The 21,281-nt window shown below is 38.7% G+C and overlaps 3 protein-coding genes across 7 annotated transcripts in view; 2 read left to right on the forward strand and 1 right to left on the reverse strand.

Moving 5' to 3' along the window:
• The first annotated feature begins 172 nt into the window (after positions 1-172).
• Positions 173-7,963, forward strand: LOC134814289 (glutamate dehydrogenase, mitochondrial-like). The gene is made up of 12 exons (XM_063822383.1): positions 173-276; positions 456-605; positions 781-916; positions 1,071-1,199; positions 1,362-1,556; positions 1,754-1,905; positions 2,084-2,209; positions 4,494-4,604; positions 5,357-5,495; positions 5,685-5,817; positions 6,262-6,374; positions 6,568-7,963. The coding sequence occupies exons 1-12, from the start codon at positions 175-177 to the stop codon at positions 6,690-6,692; spliced, it is 1,611 nt and encodes a 536-aa protein (XP_063678453.1). The 5' UTR covers positions 173-174; the 3' UTR covers positions 6,693-7,963.
• Positions 7,843-14,510, forward strand: LOC134814286 (uncharacterized). Of its 4 annotated transcripts, none has more exons than XM_063822372.1 (9): positions 7,843-7,963; positions 8,103-8,222; positions 8,588-8,756; positions 9,139-9,531; positions 10,137-10,235; positions 10,486-10,560; positions 12,593-13,292; positions 13,455-13,651; positions 13,910-14,510. In XM_063822372.1, the coding sequence occupies exons 1-9, from the start codon at positions 7,865-7,867 to the stop codon at positions 14,014-14,016; spliced, it is 1,959 nt and encodes a 652-aa protein (XP_063678442.1). In that variant the 5' UTR covers positions 7,843-7,864; the 3' UTR covers positions 14,017-14,510. The 4 variants fall into 4 exon arrangements, with proteins under 4 accessions (XP_063678442.1, XP_063678444.1, XP_063678443.1 ...); XM_063822374.1 differs by having other exon boundaries at positions 7,844-7,963; positions 9,145-9,531; XM_063822373.1 differs by having other exon boundaries at positions 7,865-7,963; positions 10,140-10,235.
• A 50-nt stretch (positions 14,511-14,560) lies between these two features.
• LOC134814290 (cilia- and flagella-associated protein 107-like) overlaps positions 14,561-21,281 on the reverse strand; it is a 41,959-nt gene continuing 35,238 nt past the window's right edge. Inside the window, exons 2-8 of one of the 2 annotated variants that reach the window (XM_063822384.1) lie at positions 20,266-20,382; positions 19,981-20,094; positions 18,338-18,512; positions 18,141-18,209; positions 17,551-17,664; positions 15,875-16,004; positions 14,561-14,882 (exon numbers count right to left, since the gene is read on the reverse strand). In XM_063822384.1, the coding sequence (XP_063678454.1) occupies positions 14,837-14,882; positions 15,875-16,004; positions 17,551-17,664; positions 18,141-18,209; positions 18,338-18,512; positions 19,981-20,094; positions 20,266-20,376 (759 nt within the window). In that variant the 5' untranslated portion in view covers positions 20,377-20,382 and the 3' untranslated portion in view covers positions 14,561-14,836. Of the gene's footprint in view, positions 14,883-15,874; positions 16,005-17,550; positions 17,665-18,140; positions 18,210-18,337; positions 18,513-19,980; positions 20,095-20,265; positions 20,385-21,281 lie in introns of both variants that reach the window. The other variant, XM_063822385.1, reaches the window with a different exon arrangement.

Genomic DNA, 21,281 nt, shown 5'->3' on the forward strand with positions numbered 1-21,281 from the left:
ACCTGTGAAACTGTATGAACCGTTTTATTATTTAGCCATTTAACCGTTTCATTATTTAGCTATTTAACCGTTTTATTGATCAGCTATTTGAACTATTTAACTTATTAACCAATTAATTAACCAACCAACTAATTAACGAACCAACCAACTAACTAACCATTTATCGTAGCCAAGATGTTCAGTAAGGGAGTAGCACTAAGACATGTGCTCAGAAGGGCGCCCCTCACACAGACTAGGTGTATGGCTGATAGTGGCTGGCGTAGTGATGTAGAAGAAGTAAGTAAAAGTTTAACTAATTAATTGATAAATAAACTTATCGAAAAATTAAATGATTGATTTATTTTCCGATTGATTTATCTATAATGAACTTCTTATTTATTGATCAATCCACGTGGTCAGGACATGAATATTTATAAGTATTTAAGAACAGTTAACTGACCAGGTAATTTTCCCAGGTAAGAAAGATAGCACTGAGTGAAAATCCACCCTTCTCTACAATTGTTGATTACTACTTCAACAAAGCAGCTCCTTATGCAGAGGAGGCGATCAAGGCTCAGACTCGCAGTACTAAGATGCCAACTGAGATCAAGAACCGCCTCGTCTCGGTGAGAAATTTAATTAATTAGCTCATTAGGGAACTGACTAGATAATTATTGAAAAATTTTCGGTATGCAAAACTATGCGACATGACATTCCACAAACTAAACATAGAAAAATGTCTAATTCAGCATAATAGTTTTTGATAATTCTTAATAAAAACCTAATAACTTTTGTCTTCAGGGTGTACTCTCAGATTTGAAGCCATGTAACTCAGTTCTGTCCCTCTCCTTCCCTCTGAGGCGAGATAACGGAGAAATTGTAACCATCCACGGATACAGAGCCCAGCATTCCCAACACAGGACTCCTTGCAAAGGAGGTCAGTTAATTAGCTAGTTGGTTAACTAATTTATCGCTAATTAGGTTATCAATGTTTCATTCTAAATGATTTCATGGCATTAAATTCCTTTTCCTGTAGAAATGAAATGACATTCCTTTCCTCAAGGAATAAAATAACATTCCTTTTCCCCCAGGAATGAGGTTCAGTGATGAGGTACACGAGGACGAGGTTAAAGCTTTGGCTAAACTCATGACCTACAAGTGTGCTGTGTGTGATGTACCTTTCGGTGGTGCTAAGGCTGGAATCAAGATCGACCCAAAAAGTAAGTGTTATTTCTCTTATTTTTAGTGTTTTTAAAGTCATGCTATCAAGTCGAAGTCTCTGGTGAATATTTAACCTCCTTCATCTTCATCAGATACAGTTTATGGCCCTAATTAACCAATAACCCCATTTAACAATCTTAACAAGTTCATCACCCTATCAGTGTTCTCTGATATGGAGTTGGAGAAGATCACTAGGAGGTTCACAGTAGAGCTGGCAAAGAAAGGATTCCTGGGACCTGGTATTGATGTGCCAGCTCCTGACATGGGTACTGGTGAGAGAGAGATGAGTTGGATGGCAGACACGTACAAGAACACAATTGGAGTTACTGACCTCAACTCTCACGCTTGTGTCACTGGTTAGTCTTTAGCACGTGATTTGTTTGTGTTTTTAAGGGTTTTAGAGGGAAATCAAATCTTTCAATAGAAAGAATCTGTGGACCTTTGAAAATTCAGTTAAAGATTATGCCAACTTTGCCAAGTACAAGTTTGCAAAACTTGATAAAAAGATATCCTTGTATTTAAACTATGATATAAATATATCCTTGTGTTTCAGGTAAGCCAATAGTAATGGGAGGTATCCACGGCAGAACCTCAGCTACAGGACGTGGTGTTTACCACTCTACCAACATATTTGTGGAGGACCCTGAGTTTATGGAAATGGTTGGACTTGTTCCCGGACTTTCAGGAAAAACTTGCATCTTACAGGTTAGCTAACTTAATGACTCTTACAATTTTCTGTTTTAAATTCATATCGGAATTGATGAAATGCGGATACTTATACTGGATATTAGGAAAGAGTCCATCGCGAAATATTGATGACCTTCTATCCCGTTTTCTTTCGTCGCGATCACATGACCTCTCACGATCACATGACCTCTCCCAGGGTTTCGGTAACGTAGGTCTGCACACAGCACGTTATTTCCACCGAGCAGGAGCTAAGATTATCGGAGTTATCGAGTGGGACGGCAGTATTTACAACCCATCTGGTATCGACCCTAAAGCTCTCGAGGTTAGCATATTTCTACTGCCTTATTTATCTGGTTTATTTATTATATGGTCTCTTACTTGTGTTTAGCTGATTTCATTATATTATATAGGGTATATACTGCTGAGTGTTTCTACTCCATTCGGCAGAGGCTGTACTGACCAATTTCGATCATTTTGATCTGTATCGTATGTATCCGCGACGCGACTGTTGCTCTCAAAGAACTATCAAAGAATTTACGACTAACAGAATATATCCCCGTGTAGGGGGGGTTGCAACGACCATTAATGTCAGTAGATGGAATTTTGTCAAAACTGACATTGTCATTAATGGTCATTAATGGTCATTAATGGTCATTAATGGTCATTAAATAATTGAAATTCTGAACTATCTTGGAAGCAACATGTCCAAGAAATTTACAATTATGATCACTTTGTATCACTTCTATAAAGTTAACCACTGCCCATACCCGGGGAAAAACATTATTCCCAAAGCGATGGAATAAGCACCAAGATAAAGGTGAAATCGTGGAGCAGGGAAGCACAATTAAGATGAATAAGCTTCTAGACAGCATGAAAAGGGGTTCAAAATCGGGTGAGTTGCTGTTCTCCTCATCTTCTGGGTACAAAAAGTCCTACTTGAATAGTGACAGTGATTTAATTCGTGCGAAGGCCAACCGTGTTGCATTGCAGTTTTCCGAACTGTACCCTGGTGATGATGAAAGAGAAGAGGAATCAGATAATGAGTCAGATTTCGTCGCACCAGATAGTGAAAGTGAAGACAAGGATCTTCATGACTTAGTTACTATAAAAGACAAGAAAATCAACAAAAACGGGAAAAACACCGCTATTACGAAGTTCTGTAATTTTGGTAAGACGATATTTGGAAATAAAAGTCGGAGATCGAAATTTTTTGGTACCGGCTGTTTGCTGTTTCGAGGGTTCTGTGCCATACCAACCGGGCTGCAAAAATTCTTCTAAGCCCTGTCAACGTCGAACAATTCGAAAGGGCGACTCATTAAGTGCTACCTTTGTTCCAAAAAAGGCTAAACGTCCCCTTCGTTGCCTCGGTACCATCTTATCAATGAGTGTTTCTGCTTCAAAAAAGGGCAACTGCAGATCTAGACGAATTCCTGCCGCATCAATTTGTCCCTATCATGATGACAGTGCTCGATTTTGGGTCAAAACTGCCGAAGGCAGAGTATTGAACTGTAAACGAATTGTTCGATATTTGGAAATAAAAGTCGGAGATCGAAATTTTTTGGTACCGGCTGTTTGCTGTTTCGAGGGTTCTGTGCCATACCAACCGGGCTGCAAAAGTTCTTCTAAGCCCTGTCAACGTCGAACAATTCGAAAGGGCGACTCATTAAGTGCTACCTTTGTTCCAAAAAAGGCTAAACGTCCCCTTCGTTGCCTCGGTACCATCTTATCAATGAGTGTTTCTGCTTCAAAAAAGGGCAACTGCAGATCTAGACGAATTCCTGCCGCATCAATTTGTCCCTATCATGATGACAGTGCTCGATTTTGGGTCAAAACTGCCGAAGGCAGAGTATTGAACTGTAAACGAATTGTTCTATCTAATCCTAGGAAAAGATCAGCATTTTTGTTGTCCGATTCAGACTGATGACGATGTATTTCATGAATAGAAGTGCTAAAGTTGAATAAGTTCATCTACTATACTGTGTAATTACTATATAATCGACTAGCATAATGATTTGGCTAAAATATAAATCTTGATATGATATAAGAACGGGAACGAAGTATTTAATTTTAATACCCGTGTTATATTTATTTTATTATTGATTGTTATTTTACTATTGATACGATCTGATACTCCTAAATTGCCCTTTGAATTATTATTATTGATAACTATAAGTCACCAACTGTTATCTGGTTTAAATCCCGTGGCTGCAAAATTTGTTCTTCATTACATTCGAACTTAATAAATGTAATCCCCCACTCAAGTGATATTCTGGAAGGTCTGCCTAACCACGGAAGATTCTATCCTAAGTTTTCTCTTTCGAATCTCTAATTGTAAATGTAAAATAATAACATATACTTGTAGTTAGTTAACTTAAGGTAGGGTCTAAGTGATGCAGGCGTCCGTCCTTTTCGCTCTAAGAAGTGCCGGAAAAAACATGACCATTAATGTCAGTAGATGAAATTTTGACAAAACTGACATTGTCATTAATGGTCATTAATGGTCATTAATGGTCATTAATGGTCGTTGCAACCCCCCCCCCCCCCCCCCCCCCCCCCCGTGTAAAATGACACCCTCCCAGTGATCTAACCCTTATACTCCCCCCCAGGACTGGAAGTTAGAACACGGCACAATTACAGGATTCCCCGGAGCTACTGCTACTGATGAGGATTTGCTGGAGGGAGAGTGTGATATCCTGCTACCTTGCGCTAAAGAAAAGGTTTGTACTTGTTTTCAGTGTAGTTTAGATGGAGGATGACCCAATATTTTTTGAAATTCCGATGTTAAATGTCTTGCATTTTTAGGCCAAACATGAAAGTAAACACATCGAATTCCCACATTTAAAACTTTCATCGGATGTGAGATATTCCGGCTTTGTTGAAACCTACCACTATGCTACAGGGCTACTACAAATATGTAGTGTGTACGAGTGTAAGGTAATTAGGTTCCGATAACAGTAAAAAAGGAGGAAACAGGTGTGAAACATGAGAACTAAATAGCCACCTTCGGCCCACTGACTAATGGGCCCTATTAGTTAACGAGGCCACCCTATACCTAGGCCCTATTAGCTAACGAGACGAGACTGTAGGATATATCAGACAGGTTTATTAGGTTTTGACATGTACGTGACTGTACACCACCAGTCTGATAGATATGTAAACTTTATAATAGCGTGTGAAATTGTGGTTAATGAGAAAGTTGTGCTTGATAGCAAGGATTGTATAATTTCATAATTTCTTTGTCCTAGCTTGAGTCTTAATTCAGTTTATCCACTTCACTTTGTTGCACGCCTTGCTTATTGAGCTGAGCTAAATGGTGCCGTTTTGTCACAGTCAGTAACCAGTTGCAGTGGTAACGTGCCCTTATTCTTCAGTTGTTACAAGGGGGATCAGTAGACCCTTAAGTTTAGGGGATATCTGAAAGATAGGGCTTATTCCCACTTGCAGGTAAATAACGCGCACTATCTCCCAGGTGATAACAATAGATAACGCACACAAGATAAAAGCACGTGTAATAGCTGAAGGAGCTAATGGTCCTATCACCCCTGCTGCGGATGAGATTCTTATCGCTAACAAGCAACTTGTTATTCCTGATATCTACTGCAACTCCGGTTAGGGTTATTATTTTGTTTCTTATCGGTTTTTTGCTATTGACATTTTACTGTTGAAATCACAATCTTGTTCAGCAAATTTCGAATCATTCTTTACACAATAGGCAAGAATTTGTTTGCTATTGTGATACTACGATATAGATCAATTAGCTAGTTAATTAAATAATTAATTAACTAATCACTTGTCAGGTGGTGTAACCGTATCTTACTTCGAGTGGTTGAAGAATTTAAACCACGTCAGTTACGGTCGTCTTACCTTCAAATACGAGTTCGACTCAAACAAACATCTTCTCCAGTCTGTGCAGAGTTCTCTTGAGAGCAGGTACTTTCACTTTCACTTTCTCTTGTTGTTTCGCTGATAAGTTTGTTTCACTGATACCCTTGTTTAGAACTGTTTGTTTCATTCTTCATCTTACACTGTTTATATATAAGTGCTTTCTTCAACGAGATGTAAGTTTACCGTGGCCGTGTTGTATTTTAATGAATTCTGGGATTTTACTTGTTGAAGAAAGAAATTTTAATGCATTTTTGATATTCCGCTTCAATATTCATTTGTATTCGTTCTTCGTTGACGTATCAATTGAATGGGCCTAGAGAGATTCTTGTTTTAGCTCAGCTCTGGCGGTTTCTTACCGATGGCAAACTTAAATAACCCTGATACATATTTTCGCCTATTCACCTAAATCGATTAGATCAATCATCCAATTAACAAATCAGTTAATTAATTAATTAATTAATTAATTAATTAATTAACCCCTGTGTCCAGGTTCTCAGGAAAGATCCCAGTAACTCCAACCCCTGAGTTTGAAGCAGCTATGGGTGGTGCATCTGAGAAGGATATCGTACACAGCGGTCTATCTTACACTATGGAGCGATCTGGTGGGTTATTAGATAATTAATTAATTAATTATTTTATTAATCAATTAGACAGATAACTGAGTGATTACGGCTCTTATTAATTAATTCATAAATCTTCTTGCTAATGAACTATTTGTACCTATTTAATTTGTATCCCTCCCTTGTTTCAATATCTTAACTTGTTATCTCTGACGGAGCTCTATCTATTTAACAGGTAAAAAGATAAAGGAAGTAGCGCTCCAGCACGACCTCGGAGTGGATTTGAGAACTGCTGCGTTCGTCTTGGCTCTGACCAAGATATCCAATAACATCATCATGGCTGGTTTCACGTTCACGTAAATCCAGGAGTTTCACTTTCACCTAGAATTGGAGACTCGGAATTTATTGGAGCTGGATTGAACTTGTAGCTGAAGTTTTGGAATGAGGCAACAAATAATATTGATATTTTGCAATGATTGATTGAATGAAATCTGTTCCTAGATTATGATATATTTTGAGAGGATCGATTTTGATGTAAGCTACCCGTTTCTGAACCATAATTTATTGCGGTATTTGTTTAAGAGGTAACGAATGATGAAAATTATGTAAATTATGAATATGATATAAATATTGAATATGATAGTTAGAATTATAATTCGAGTTAGGCAGTCTTTTCTAGGGAAAGTAATTATTATCTATCAAAATGTGGACGACCATTTGCATTTCCTAGCTTAGGTACCTCTTAGTTTTTTCTCTTAAGTATAATTCTGTATTTAACAGCGTTTTCCGCTGTATTTATTTTTGCTCGGTGATATATATAGCAAGTTACTTAATTATTTTAAGTTAACCACCAAGCTATTATTTATCGCATGTTGACCTTAGGTTACTTAGTTAATTCATAATTAGTAGCATAATTATTTCAGTTACAGTCATGTATTACCTACAATTCATCTCACTGATCATACAAAAAAAATGTTATTACAAAAAATAATGTTATTTACCCCTATACGTATTCGGCATATTTCGGATATTTGAAGTTTGATCCTGTTTTAGCAGTGAAAATTGTAAATAATACTTAATTAAATATATGTGTATAAAGAGTAAATTACTCTAAAATTCCTGATTGCGGGGGAAATTAAAATTATTCTGATTAAATGTCATTCAATAAACATAACACTTGTCCTGCCTTATGATGATGAAATAAAATGAAAATGAAATCCATGGGGCGGGTATCAAACATCAAATATTTGAAATATGTGATTATTAATGAGGATTGAGTTTATGTACAAAGTTTTGTTCTGTTCATCGTTAATTTTGCCTAATTACATTTTGGTTTGATAAGATACCCATTTGATAACTCGTCCGACTATGAATGATTACCTGTCTTCCATGATTATAAATCCTGTTGCTGTGTAATAATAAATATTTCACATTGCTAAAATTTTATTTTATTTCAGTTGATGTTAATTGCTAATGTAATCAGTCAATATATCTAAAATCTTAACTAAAACTTTAATTTAGCCTCTTTCAAAATGGTCACCCTTGAAAAGAAGAAGAAGACCAAAAGATCAGTGGAAGCAGTCATTGCAGAGGCCAAAAGTGCGGTCGTAGAACCAGCAAAACCCGCCAAGGTGAGGCTTTGATTAATATTTTATTTTAAATCCCCTTTTCTTGACCTTGATTAACTTTACTAGTCTAAAACATAATGATCTTAGCAGTCTAACTAAATTTTAGCTTAATTCTAAATTGTAACCAACTTGTGTGCCTCAGAAAAAGAAGAAATCAGTCCCTGTGGCTGTGGAGGTTGCCGCTCCTGTAAAGAAAGTGAAGAAAGCAAAGGCCGTAGAAACACCTGCGCCTGTCCCGGTTAAGAAAACCAAGAAAGCCAAGGTAAGCGCCAGATGTCCAGAATTCAAACACGCCAATAATTATGAAACCATGCCTGTAGGACCATTTTCATATACAGCGCCTCCTCGTGGCCCGTTCTGACAAATGTCATGCGTCTTGACTTTTGCCATGTTTTTTACCGGTCACAACTTTTCTCAAGCATCTTTTTCTACTAGCTATCTATCTAGACGCTACAGTTGTCAACATTTTACTGGTCCCTTTTTCCGCGCAAACGCGCGCTATTTCCATGTGAGCGAAACTCGAGGCCTGTGTTTAGTCCGCTTTGTCCGCATATTCATGACGTAATCTTCCCGCTTCTTTGATCTTATTACTTTTTGATGTCGTTTTAATATTAAGTTAACTCTCAGGCTAATGGAGCCGCAGCTGCTGGTAACGGTGCCGCAGCCGCTCCAGTGAAGAAAGCCAAGAAGAAGGCCGCCCCTAAACCACCTACTCCACCACCAGCTGAATCAAGCTCTGAGGAAGAGAGCTCTTCAGATGAGGAGGAAGAAGCAGCTCCAGTAGCCGCCGCCCCTGGTATGTGTGACTGGTATTTTATGTGTAGTACCTCACCGTTCTGTCAATACTCATCTAAATTGTATCCACGAAATATGGAATGTGGATTCATCTCTTGATCTAAGTTTTGGCGAAATAGATGTTTTTTGTTTATTGTTTATGCATTCAAATACTGGGGCGTCATTGCAACTCGCTATTTGCTCGGGAAATTGTTTCGGCGAAAACTAGTTTGTAGCATGTTTTTCACAATATTTGGCTTGGATTGGGGAATACCGTTGGTTCACCTTTTGATACTGCTGAAAAGTTGATAGCGACAATGGTGATGACGCCCCTCAAATTGCTTGAATTAAGTATGTCGACCTAGGGACTGCAATTGAAGTGTTTCAAACTGTTGAAATCTCAGCCTCAGGTTTAGTAGCTCCTGCTAAAGAGGAATCCAGCAGCGAAGAATCAGACAGCGACGAAGAAATCAGTAAAGCAGATGCCATAAAACAAGCTGCTGCTGTCGCTGTCAAGGAAGAATCCAGCTCCGAGGAAGAATCTAGCTCTGAAGAAGAGGAAGAAGCTGCCGCCCCAGCTCCAGTCCCTGCTCCTGCTGCTGAAGAATCTTCATCTGAGGAAGAATCTAGTGACGAAGAAGCAGCACCTGCTGTTGTAGCTGCTCCAGCAGCGGAGGAATCTTCTTCAGAAGAAGAGTCTAGTGATGAGGAAATGGAAGTAACACCAGCTCCCGCTGCTGCTGAAGAATCTTCATCAGAGGAGGAATCTAGTGATGAGGAGGAATCAGCCGCTCCTGGTAATTCTATTACAGTAGAGGATTTAATAGTTGTCCCCTGTAAGGATAACATCCCGATCACCTGCTTCTAATCAAAACAATTTTCTGATCACCGCGCTGAGGCTCTTCGAACATAGTAACGGGACTACTAATAAATCCTCCACTGTAAATGAGATTATCGTTGGTTTTATCGACTAAGAAGAAAGTTGTATTCAACACTCACGAAGATAGCGACGAGATCAACACGTCCAAACAAGAAGAATAGAAGACATCTAATTCTTGTTATACTTTAACAAGGAGGGTCCAGCTACTATCCAACTATTTGCCCCAAATTTCCCCTATAAACGAAATTGTTGAAAATACTAAGTACTACTGGATAGTTCTAAAATGAACGGAATGAGCAAATTTACGTATGACTTTATAATGTGACTGTGAACAACCAAGTAGCCTTAACCTCAAGAAAAATAACAAAAATCGCTCTAACAATGCACGTAAAATACAGCTATATAGGACCATCAACTTTGCCCCAAGAAAGCGATGTTCGCTGGACCCCCCTTAAGTTGAAGAGCATGGTCTTGTTAAAATGGTAGTTCACGTCCGGAAGTCTGAACATAGGCGTATTTCAGTAGCAGCTGTCCCAGCCGCCAAGGAAGAATCCAGCTCAGAAGAGGAATCCAGTGAAGATGAGGAAGAAGTTGCTGCACCCGCTGTAGTTGCTGCACCAGGTAATTATATTTATTCAAATTACTACGTTTAACTCGCATATAAATTGGTCTTTACACGCTAATTTTCCACCCAAATATGAAAACAACTCAAAAAAGCCAAATTGTCGACTAGAATAGCCGAGAGTTGTTGTTATTAATATAAATCATTAACATTTAGCTCACAAAGATCAAAATATTGACCAGTTTCTTCGTGCCGTCAAAAACTAAAACCACTGTCATTTGCATTTGTCTGTAACCAAGTTTGTTTCAGCCGCCGAGGAGGAGTCCAGCGAAGAAGAGAGTAGTGATGAAGAGGAGGAGGCTGCTGCACCAGTAGCTGCACCCGGTAATTTATACTTTGTTTACAGTTAATCTTTAGATAGTTAAAATAAATCATTAGATAGAATCATTAGATAGTTAGAATAAATCATTAAATATCAATAGAATAAGTGCAAAGTTAGCTTGGATAAACTTACCCCGTTCATAACGGGTATAGGACGCAGCGGCGGAAGTCACTGCGGCGGTGTACAGTCCGGCGGAGGACGGTACAGCGGAGGACGGTACGGCGGTAGTTTCCAAAAAGGTTGGACGGTACGGCGGATCACATGACACCCACTTTACTTTGGACAGTACGGCGGTACTACTACTACTAATTACTAAACTGTACCTATAAGATAGACCTAGCACTGCTAATATAACAAAATCGATTAGCTTTAAAAAGGTCTATTTTCCTCTTTGTTACTTCGAAATTAATTTTAATTAAAATTAAATTTGATAAAGTTTAATATATACATTGTGATTACTAAGAGCAGTTCTTGTTCCACTTTCTGGTTCGTATCAGATCGCGTCCGGTCTGCACAACGGTGGTTAAGCGAGTGCACGATGAGCTTGTTACGGTGAGATCTCATATCACTGCGCCGAGATGCAATGGGTAATAACAAGGGCATGAGAACACGTCACGAGGGATCAAATCCAGGAATCTGATCAACCGTAGCCAAGAAGAGAGGTTGCTCAGTGAAACGTAGATAATGATAGAGGCAAACAGTATATAAAGCGGATCAAAGTTGAGGAGATTATCTCATTAGCACTACCATCTCCACTCTCCAGTACTGCAACACAGTGCCGACATAGCTGACCCAACCATCTACAATTTCACCACAGCACTTCAGATGGAGCAGAGTTCAACAGATGGGAAGCACGCAGCCTACCTGGTCGGAGAGAACCCACCGAAGAGGAAGAAAGCTCACAGCGATAAGGACAGGAGGATTCACCGCATCGTGCAGAACTACCACTCTTACGAAGAGGATGTCTTGACTTACCTGGATCTGCTCAGAAGTGTTACGTGAATTATTGATTGCTGTAACTTCTTGATAATGATTTGTGGGATTTAGATATTGCTATTGAGTGTGTCAAGTTATATTAACTTTTTGATTTTCAACAACTCAATATTCTCGATTTACATTGTCTGCAAAGCCCTGAATAAAAAAAATGAACAACTAAACTAACAAGAATTATACAAAATGATAAAGAGAAAATAAAAAATAACTTATAATGCGAATCTAGAACAAAACTTAGAAACAAGTTGAATGTGTAAGTTCTGTCTTAGGTACAGTTAGTAGGGGGGGGGGGGGGGGGTCCAAGGGGAACTTTGGGGAACTTTGGGAAAGTCCCCCAAGATTTCTGAAGTTCCCCAAAAAAAAAGTTCCCCAAAACTCCCCAAAGTTCCCCAAAATTCCCCAAAATTATTCAAAATTATTCAAAATTATTCAAAATTATTCAAAATTATTCAAAATTTCTCTAATATACATTAATACCCATTAATGTTAACATGTATGTTATTATAAGGTATAATCTTAACTTACTTGTTGATACTTGCAGCATGATAATTTTTTAGGCATGATAATTTTTTTGGGGAACTTTGGGAACTTTGGGGAACTTTGGGGAATTTTGGGGAACTTTCTGAAGTTCCCCAAAAAAAAGTTCCCCAAAATTCCCCAAAATTATTTGTTTCATTGATAATTTTTTGGGGAACTTTGGGAAAGTCCCCCAGGTTTCCTGAAGTTCCCCAAAAAAAAGTTTCCCAAAACTCCCCAAAGTTCCCCTTGGACCCCCCCCCTTAGTAGTAGTACCGCCGTACTGTCCAAAGTAAAGTGGGTGTCATGTGATCCGCCGTACCGTCCAACCTTTTTGGAAACTACCGCCGTACCGTCCTCCGCTGTACCGTCCTCCGCTGTACCGTCCACCGCCGCAGTGACTTCCGCCGCAGTGACCGGTTCCCGTTCATAACATGTTCCTTCACTGTTATCCTAAGTTCACCAGACTTAGGAATTTTGTTATTGCAGCGTCTGGTGTAAGTCTGTAACATTACACCATTCCAGCCGCCGAAAAAGAATCCAGCTCAGAAGAAGAAAGCAGCGAGGAAGAATCTGAAGAAGAAGAGAAACCCGCAGCACCCAAACGAAAAGCAGAAGCAGCTGTCGTCCCCGCCAAAGCTAAGAAAGCCAAAAAGGACAGTTCAGATGATGAGAGTTCAGAATATGAAAGTTCAGAAGATGAGAAATCAGCTCCTACCACACCCAAAGCAGCCCCATTCGCCACCCCATCAAAAGACTCAGAACCCGGAAGCATATTCTGTGGACGATTAAGTTGGGACACAGACGCAGAAAGTCTGGCCAAATTCTTTGCAGACAATGGATTCACAGTCGGTAATGCCCGAATTATCTACGACAGAGAAACCGGAAAATCGAAGGGTTTCGGTTATGTAGATTTTGACGACAAAGCTCAGATGAAAAAAGCTTTAGAATATGACGGTTCAGAACTTGACGGCCGAACGATCAGATTGGACGAGAGCCAGCCCCGACAAGTTACCCCTGGAGGTCGAGGAGGAAGAGGTACCCCCCGAGGACGAGGTACCCCCGGACGTGGAGGTCGTGGGGCTCGTACCCCTAACCCTCCCAGTGCTAACATGTTCATCAAGGGTCTGTCTTGGGATACCACTAATGACTCTCTTCATAATGCGTTTGATGGTGCTACTGGAGCCAGAGTTATTACTGACCGAGACACCGGCGACTCTAAAGGGTAAGCGTCTCATTTTTTGCTCCAATATATTCACCATGATGTTATTAATATTAATACCTGGTTGTCACTCTCTAACTGAACATGATATTATGGACTACAAAGGTAAAGTTAACAAGTTCTCCTTATTTTTCTCGTCTTATTCTAATCACACTGTTCACCCAGGTTTGGTTACATTGACTTCCCTGACGTAGCTACAGCTGAGAAAGCCTTTGCGAAAATGCAGGGTGCCCAGGTAGATGGCCGAGCAGTGACACTTGACTTTGCCACGCCTCGTGACAACAGCGGAGGAGATCGAGGTGGTAGAGGTCGAGGAGGACGAGGAGGATTCGGACGAGGAGGTGGTGGTGGATTCAGCCGAGGTTAGACTTTTTCTCCTTCAGAGCGTCGAGATGGTTTATTAAATTAATCAATATCTCGAAATTTCGTTAAGCTGTGTATTAATTCACTCTCGAGCCGTTTTGAAGGCTACTGTATGATAGGTAAAACTATAGTTCATTGGTAATTTTTGCAAATCCTATGAGGTAGAACAATATGAGAACATGATAATTAAAATTTATGTTTTATATTAATATTTAAAACACGTTATTTAACATTGAACTAAATACTTAACTCTCCAGGAGGTCGAGGAGGCCGAGGAGGCTCGAACCCAGCAGCTGCAGCGAACAAAGGTGTCATTCAGGACTTCGCCGGCAAGAAAATGAAATTCGACAGCGATAGCGACTAAATAAAGTCTTTTAACTGTTTTAGTATTTTTATACGATTCAGAGCACAATTTAAATCGGCCTTTTTTCTTTTATTAAGCTAATTTATTTAACTTATTAATATAATCATTATCCGAAAACAATTCGCCGAACTTGATTTCACGTTTTAACTTTTTGTCACATCGTGACACGATGTTGACTTAATCTGAACAAAAGTCCGAACATGACATTTGCTCTGTTATCACAATTTTATTTCCGACGATGTACTTTTGAAACTGAAGTTACTGCTAAAGTGCTGTATTTTTAAAAGTTTTAACTAATTTATTCTATCCGTACGTGTGGGCTTATATTCAACAAAATCTGTAGTGACTTGGGAAATTTATTGCGATCCAGCTCTTGAGATTGATTATTTTAAAGGTTCTGAACCATATTTTCTACTGAACGTTGGCCGTGGTTCGTGTTGTACTTTGGTCATGTTTGTCAATCTTCAACTTTGACACTTTTCAACCATTTTAAATTCGGGAGTCTCTTTTAGTTTACAATTATGAACAAAATAAAGAGCCTTCATTTAAAAACACTAAAATTCCGATATAAGTTTGCCACAATACTATCACATTTTACACGATAAGGGTAACAGGATTGGCGTAAATTTTACTCCTTGATATGAAAACCAAGTTTAATCTATACCTCCTGATCAGTTAAAAGGTACCCTCGTTTACTCTAAACAATAAATTACTTAATATGTACACAGATCAAATTGAGTCTCATCTTCTAAATTGGATACATCCTCAGCAGTAAATGTTCCTTTACAAGTGTCTGTTAAATTACGCTCTCTGTCCTAGTTTAGTCAGCAATTGGAGGCATTGTCTGCTTCTGGTGAGCTGCGACTCTGAAATGAATAAAGATAAGTTAATACTCTTACAAATTCTGGTTAAAGCCAAAAATGTAAAGGTTACATGGGGGCTGAAATTGGCCGAAATCTGGCTGACGTCATGTGTGAACGCTCCCTTAAGTTGATGATTTTTAAATTCAATTTTTAATATGGACGGAAAAATTGAGAGTCCATGAAGAGACCAAGAAGAGGGAAATATTAAATTGAGAGCTGCTCTTAACCATTAACATTGTTGGTGAGTGCAATTGGAGATAGCTACAAACAGCCCTTGCCCCCTCGATACGGAGTCTGAGGTTGAGGTGGCCTCACATTGAGGGTGATAGGCAGGATTAGATGAAGTATGGGGCCCTTGTTTGTGGAATTGTGTGTGAAGGGGCGCCCCGGGGCCAGATTGTGGGCTTCAGAAAAATCGGAAACTGAAATGTTTGACAATTTGGAGGGAGAGATTTAAAGTCGAATGATGGACTGTATTATGTGTATCGGTTGGAAAATTGAAGGCAGGAGAGCTAGTCGGATAGTAGTGAGTTCATAGAGTTATTTTCACTTGCTACACGTTGCAAGGCTTTCTGAGGCTCTCTCGTGCACAAAAAGGGGTTACAACGTGTATCCAATTTTTACACATCGAATGTTGAAGGGTTTTGAGTCCCTTCCGCAAGTTTTAAACAAATGTATAATGTATGCGATCAATTTATTCATAGCAGCTGTAATGAATGAGAGGCCGTAGCAGAGAGGTCAGGGAGAGTGTGAAAACTGGGAGGCTACAGATTTGGTAACCCTGGGAGAATTTAAACTTAGAAACTCGCCTCAGTCGATACTTACAAAGTGTATCGTGGTTACCATGACAACTGTGAATGACGCAATCAACTTTCATCTTTAGTATATGATTTGGCGATCGCGCGTGCCTGTTTTACGCCGAAGGCAGACAGGATAAGAATTGAGTCGCGAATTAAAATCTGAATTCTTTAATCTTGAAAACTATAGTTACTTACACATTTCTAGTTCTGAGCTGATCAATGGTAGCGTTGGTAAACTGAGGCAACAGGAACTTATTAGGAACTTTCAGGTTGGCAGGATGTTCAGGTCTAGGCGGGATGATGGGACCTCCTCGAAGTGCCAAATCTGTAAGTAAGTAGTTAGTAGTTTATTCACAATCAGCTCGTAAAGAGGTCAGTTGGAAAACTATCTAAGAGTTGAACTTGGTATGAATATAAAATATTTGATTTATTGATGAAATAACTTTAAAAAAATAACCAGGGGAGTAGCATATTCAACAGAAAATGCATAAGAGAAGTCAATTTTTGTTTAATCTTCAGTGTTCCAATAATTCGCATGGGTGAAATAAGCAGTTACATCACTGCTTATAATGTGATAACATTATTTTCACAACTTTGAGTTGTGAAAATAGTTTTATCCAACGAGTTTGACGAGTTGGATAAAACGAGTTATATTATATCCCGAGGTTTGACCGAGGGATATAACTCATGTTATCATATTATAAGCAGTGATGTAAATGCATTCTCTGATGATCTACGAAATGATGTTAGCGAATGCAGCATTTACATCGGAAATTAACGACCGATAATATTACTACATAGAACATTCCAGAGTCAAACTTTCTAGAGGACACATCCTTATTCCTTATCTCTTAAAATTGTTACAGGTCGCTGAGATGTTGCTAATTATTTTAAATTGGTCAAATAAGCTCAGTGAAGCTCACACTCACACAAAACTTGCCACAAATGGCTGACTACTTGTTATTGACATTCTGTAAAATTTTGAAGCAAAAATATTTATCAGAACATAAGTTATACCACTTTCTGTTTTTAAAATAATTAGCAACATCTCAGCGACTAAGGATGGACCAGGGAGATAACAATAGTTACATCCCTCCTATTTACCTGTTAATCACAGCCTAAATGTAGTACCAGGGAGATAACAATAGTTATCTCCCTCCCAGTTATTGCACCCCTATTTAATGCATTATATTAGCGTAAACAAGAGTGAGATAACAACTTTTACATTATGGACAGTTACACACTGATCATGAGAGAATTAGATATACTAAATGTGAAGTGTTTGAAAACAGTGATTTTATTGAGATCTTATCTTCTTGACCGGGATAATCCAGTAAACGTTTTCATGTAAAAATTGCGCATCCTTGAGATTCTCATCTTATCTAAGACGGGCCTTATCTAAGACGGCTCCCGCTCAACAAGCTTGTACATTTAACCATTATTTCCGATCCTTCTAACAGATTATCGATAAAATTTACTAAATTTTCATCACTCGTCTAGCATTTTTTCCCCTGCTGATACATCATTCTCGGATAATAATGCAATACACGATGATCTATTTATGATTATAGCTCATCTCTCCTAACCATCATTATTGTTATTTTTTCCTTGAACTACAAAAAGAAATCACTCTCTTCCAAACACTAGAATCAGAAAGAGATAAAAGAGGATATTATTGATATTTATAACCAGTAACTAATTAAGTTACTTGAAATAAATTTAATCAAACACTCCCAAACACTAGAATCAGAAAGAGATAAAATAGGAAACGTGCTCGCTCACCTCATTGATATTTATAACCAGTAACTAATTAAGTTACTTGAAACAGATTTAATTAATTAAACCAGTAAATAATTAAAACAATAACTCACCCTTGTTAATACTCTGAGGTGTAAAGTGAGAGCTGAGATGTTTTGCTGTAGCTGCACGTTTAGTGACCATAGCAGAAGTATCGTGAACTGGATACGAGCTCTTTGTTACTGAACCTGTGGTTACTGAGGTATTAGGGTTAGTAATCTTGTGGCTACTGTGGTGTTAGGGTTAGTAATCTTGTCCGCTACTGTGGTGTTAGGGTTAGTAATCTTGTGGTTACTGGGGTATTAGGGTTAGTAATCTTGTGGCTACTGTGGTGTTAGGGTTAGTAATCTTGTGGTTACTGGGGTATTAGGGTTAGTAATCTTGTGGTTACTGTGGTGTTAGGGTTAGTAATCTTGTCCGCTACTGTGGTGTTAGGGTTAGTAATCTTGTGGTTACTGGGGTATTAGGGTTAGTAATCTTGTGGTTACTGTGGTGTTAGGGTTAGTAATCTTGTGGTTACTGAGGTATTAGGGTTAGTAATCTTGTGGTTACTGTGGTGTTAGGGTTAGTAATCTTGTGGTTACTGAGGTGTTACGGTTAGTAATATTGTGGTTAAGCTTTAATAATAAATAAGATAAGATGATAAGATAATAAGATAACCGACCTGGACCTTCAGCTTCAGCAGCCCATTTAGCCCTCAGCTTATCAGCTAGACCAAACTTGCTTCCGTTTCCTGAAATAAACAAAGTTAATCATTACAATATCCCTGATTATATGTACATGTTCTAAAATGTATGGGATTTCACTGTTATACTTGATATCATCAGGTCTATAAAGTCACCACCAACAGTTTCTATTTACCTTTAGTGGGAACATCACTAGTCTCGGGTAACCAGCACAACTTATGAGGGTCCCAGGTTCTCTTTTCTGGCAGTTGTTTGTTTGCTCTACCATTGTAGTCAACATCGTACCATGAGATTATGTTGCCCTCGTGTGCGTCACCATGGTGACGGAACAGATAGTCCTTGCCAAGTCCCTGTTAAATGTGTACTGTAAGATGTAGGCTGTGAAACGAGTGGATGTTGTAAACGTTTACTATGAATGCTAAATGTAGACTGTAAAATGAGGACATCAAATTGAGTTCTCAGCTAGTCAGTTATTTTGCTGTGGGAGCCCAAAATTTTAAAAATCAAATAAAATATAACTAAATAATTTAAACAATACGGTGCCCATGTCTAAGCGGCTCTCCTTGAAAAAACTTCCTCCCTTATCGGAGCAGAAAGTTTAAACATACACTTGCTTTACAATTTACTCCAAGGACTAGATACTCAATTTATGAATAATATAGTAACAAATATACTGAACCAAAACGAACTTTAATTGACATTTTAAAAACACCTATATGGAATATCGATGTATATCATACATCAATCATTATTATATAATGCTCACACTTATAATTTATCCTCACAAAAAATGTCCTCACAATAAATAATACCACTTCTGATATAATAGCGTCTATTCAAATCTTTCTTTGCCTTCTGTTTCATCTCCAATACCAGCAGATGGTGTCTGGCTTGCTGCTCAGGTGACCGATCCGGATAAATTAAAACTGTTTTGTGATGCTGACTCAGTCTCAGGTCCTTCGATTTCAATAATATCTCACGGAAATTATTAGAATTTGTGACCGATATTTTGACTGATCTCCTTCCAATCCTTACAGCTTCAAAGTGTGGTTTCACTTCGATCTGTTCAAACAGTTCGTTTACTTTATCGGATAGTTTCTCATCATCTGTCTCCTTTAAACACGACAAAATTCCTACTGCGGTTCTCTTTCGATACAGCACTCTGAACTACCTTTTTCGGCGGGACCTTTGAAACAGCTTTACTGTATGACCTGATCTCAGCTTGTACACTTTCCTGAACGGCAGATTCCACGGTGGTCTGAACAGATTCCAACTGCTTTGATTTGCCCTCAAGAAGTTCACTCTGCAGTTTTAAAACCGAATTTTGTGACCGAATAAGAGAGCTCTTCAACTCCTCCACATCTTTTTTCATTTTGTTAGCTTCTCTATCTAAATTTGATTTTAATTCTAATTCTCTGACAAATTGCTTCATATCTCTGTACCCACTGCACTGCACTGTACACCAACTTTGACATAGCTTTCTTAGTAGGTTTCCCTGGTTTTTCAAATTGTTCTGCTGAAAACTCTGACTCATCACAGCTTGAGGCTTCTTCAAGTTCTGTAATCCAAGTATTAAAGTCCTGATGCGCTTCAGTCAAAAATACGGAGTGAGCTGACAATCGTTCTAATGATTCCAAATCGTCCATCATGATGTACGGTGAGCGCAGTGCAATTAAACTATTCTACTGATAAGTGAGCAACTGTTATCAACACTCAAGCTAAAAGGGTTCATAAAAGGCCAAGGTTACATACAGTTACTAAGATAAACCTCAAAACGTGTTCTAATGAATTAATCGCGAAGTAGAACTAAACACAAACCTCGCTTTTAGATAGAGCGTTACGTCTAACAGCTGTATCCGGTTTAACCTCTGGACCGTACGGTTTGTAGTCTTGTCTGTTGGAGCTAGTGGCTACCTCATTTCCTTTCATAAACTGAAATAGTTATTAGTTTCACTTTTGGTCTACTGTTTACCATTTAAAAACACAGTAAAAAATGTATGTTATAATTCTAGGTAGTACCGTGAAAAAGAAGACGCAATAAAGGGCATCTCGATTATCTGATTTACTTAATTTTGCGCCACCCTAAAAACAGTCACTACAAACCTTGCCACGTCGGTCCTCCTCCCAGTTCCCTATAAGACATTTCCTGCTGTAACTCTGTTCAATGCGCCATCCTGGCAACTGCCACTTCGCAGCGTCAGACGAGTGCACCATGTGTTACTAATGTTAATGTGTAAGTGTATAGGAGACATTTTAATGATATGGAAAGTTATCAAGAAACAAATTAGAAGAGGCTAGGTGGCCAAGTGGTTAGAGCTTCACCTTCTGTGAAAAATGTTTAGGGTTTCAATCCCAGTGTCTCCTAGTCTAGGGAGATAGCTAAGGATCCGTTAGATAATAGATATATGCAGAGTTACACATTTGTGTAATGTCTCCTTGGTTGACTCAGATGAATGATCGGAAAACAGTGATTGAATGTTAAATGAGGAGGGCCAGGGGTCCTGTCAAAAGATCAATAATCTTCTTAGGGGGCAAAATTATAAGGGGGCGCCAAATTGTCGTTTGAATGTGGGAAAATTTTAAAAACTTAACACGGTACTAGCAAAATTGCGCGTTCTGATCTAGAAACACACTTTCTTAAAGATTTTTACGATATATCCTCTAAAATCATCTAATTTGTCCAATTTTAGGGAGGGGCGCCAAAAGGGGAGGGGCGCTTTTCAGCAGGGGCACCAACAGGCAACGTTATGCCACTGTAAATGATACAGAAAAAGTTTAACTTACTTAAAAGGCACAGTTTTTATCTCCACAGAAAGCAGACTCAGTGGCGTAACGTTGCCTGTTGTCGACCCCGCCAAAAAAGCGCCCCTTCCCCTTTTGGCACCCCTCTCTAAAATTGAACAAATCAGGTGACTTTAGAGTAGGCTATCCATTATCGGTATGAAATCTTTTATCTAGATAAACAGATAAAAATTTAGGTTTTATCTAGATAAAACCGATAAAACCGATAATTTTTCTGTTGAAGGCCAAAGCCAAAATGTTTTCCAAATTTCACAAAAACTGATTGTCGACTTTTATTACTGTTTACCAGTAATCTTGCTAAAGTACAACTTCCTTTC

Source organism: Bolinopsis microptera, chromosome 4 (assembly GCF_026151205.1).
Source record: "Bolinopsis microptera isolate Bmic1 chromosome 4, MBARI_Bmic_1.0, whole genome shotgun sequence".
NCBI classification, from domain to species: Eukaryota; Metazoa; Ctenophora; class Tentaculata; order Lobata; family Bolinopsidae; genus Bolinopsis; species Bolinopsis microptera.